This window comes from Mustela lutreola, chromosome 4 (assembly GCF_030435805.1).
Source record: "Mustela lutreola isolate mMusLut2 chromosome 4, mMusLut2.pri, whole genome shotgun sequence".
NCBI lineage: Eukaryota > Metazoa > Chordata > Mammalia > Carnivora > Mustelidae > Mustela > Mustela lutreola.
This window is the reverse complement of record NC_081293.1, coordinates 39188532-39190352: the sequence shown is the minus strand read 5'-3', so window position 1 is coordinate 39190352 and position 1821 is coordinate 39188532. Positions and strand designations below refer to the sequence as shown.

The 1821-nt window shown below is 38.4% G+C and overlaps 1 protein-coding gene across 1 annotated transcript; it reads left to right on the top strand.

Moving 5' to 3' along the window:
- Positions 1-444: 444 nt before the first annotated feature.
- On the top strand, positions 445-1401 carry LOC131830306 (olfactory receptor 6C2-like). The gene has a single exon (XM_059172609.1). The coding sequence runs from the start codon at positions 448-450 to the stop codon at positions 1399-1401; it is 954 nt and encodes a 317-aa protein (XP_059028592.1). The 5' UTR covers positions 445-447.
- The last annotated feature ends 420 nt before the right edge of the window (positions 1402-1821 follow it).

Below are 1821 nucleotides of genomic sequence, written 5' to 3'. Positions count from 1 at the left end.
GCTTTGGAGGCCTTTATATATTGCATATGCTACCTGAAGTATAGAAATTAACATTGTGACCCCATAAAAATATTCTCTGTTGGATGACAGCCTTCACTGTTATCTGTTGTTTTTATATGTTATTTGCAAATAATTTTTATTTTACATTGTTTACCTTATGGACTACTATTAAAATATATTCTAGAAAAATTAAGTTGTACATTAAAAATTATTTTCAAAAATGAACAATAAACATTCAATTTTTACAATTAAATAATTGACAAATTTCAAAATAATTTATAATATAACATTTAAATTATATAAAGTGATTCCTCATTCAGAATTGTAGCTGCAAGTAGTATTTATTGCTTTTTAATAGTGGCCATCAATTAAATTTTTATTCTTTGGTGGTGACATTTTCTATTTGAAAGATCCAGCAGAGTTGATGATAGAGAAATGGAGATCCCTATGGAGGTGAGGAATGAGACAACAATCCAAGAATTCATTCTGGAAGGGTTTCCTGCCATCCAGGCCCTAGGGAATGTCTTCTTCCTGATCCATCTGCTGGCATACCTGGCCTCTATCACAGGAAATGTGGTGATCATCACCATCACTTGGGTTGACCATCGGCTCTGGACACCAATGTATATTTTACTCAGCACGTTCTCCTTCTCTGAATGCTGTTTTATCACCTCAGTTATTCCTAAACTGCTGTCTATCTTCCTGTTGGGAAGGCAACCAATTTCCTTTACTGCTTGTCTCATACAAGCCTTTTCTTTTTTCTTTTTTGGGTCAATAATTTTCTTCCTCATGGCAGTGATGTCTCTGGATCGGTATGTGGCCATTTGCAAGCCTCTGCATTACCCGACCATCATGAACCCGAAGACTTGCTTCCTCCTGGTCACTGCCTGCTTTGCCTTGTCCTTCCCTCTCATCACTGGGCTGGTAGTGAAGGTTTTCCAGTTGTCCTTCTGTGGCCCCCATGTCATCCCCCACTTTCTCTGTGACCTTGGCCCTCTGATTCATCTCTCCTGCTCTGACACCAGACATACTGAAATGTTGACCTTTGTCCTCGCCTTGTTTATCCTTATAACATCTCTTATCATAACCACCATTGCATACAGCAACATAGTAGTCACAGTCCTGCGACTCCCATCAGCCAAGGAGAAACAGAAAGCTCTCTCCACCTGCTCCTCTCACCTCATGGTTCTCTTTCTGATGTACGGCAGCTGTGTGTTCATATATGTGAAACCAAAGCAAACGAACAGGCTGGACTCCAACAGGGAGGCTGCCCTTGTGAACACAGTGGTGACCCCACTGCTCAACCCTGTCATCTACACTCTGCGGAACAAGCAGGTCCATCGGGCTCTGAGGGATGCTCTATCGAGATTGAGGTTACAGAAACAGAGCTTTGGTGGTTAAGTGGAACTTCTTGGTCTTCTAGTTCAATTTCCCACAATTGCAGAAATATTTTCTATAGAATTCTCCATATGGTGATCTAGTTTATACTAATTTTCATCTATCTGGGTACTATATCACTTTGCAATACAATACTTTGCACTCTTTGAAAATTTCTTTTAGTTCTCTCTGTCATGCTGAAGAATATCTTCCTTGATTTTCTACTCAGTGGTCTTTCATGAATTCAATTCACACAACATTTTTGGAGAGCCCAGTATACATAAGTCACATAATACAAAGTCTTTAAGAATAAATAAGTTGTCAATCAGATAATAATAATCACTATTCATGGTACATTCTTATGTTTGAGTTTTCTGATACTAAGAAAGGATAGAAACCGTAACCATTTTATGTATTCAGGGTTTGAAATTTTAGAAGCAAATT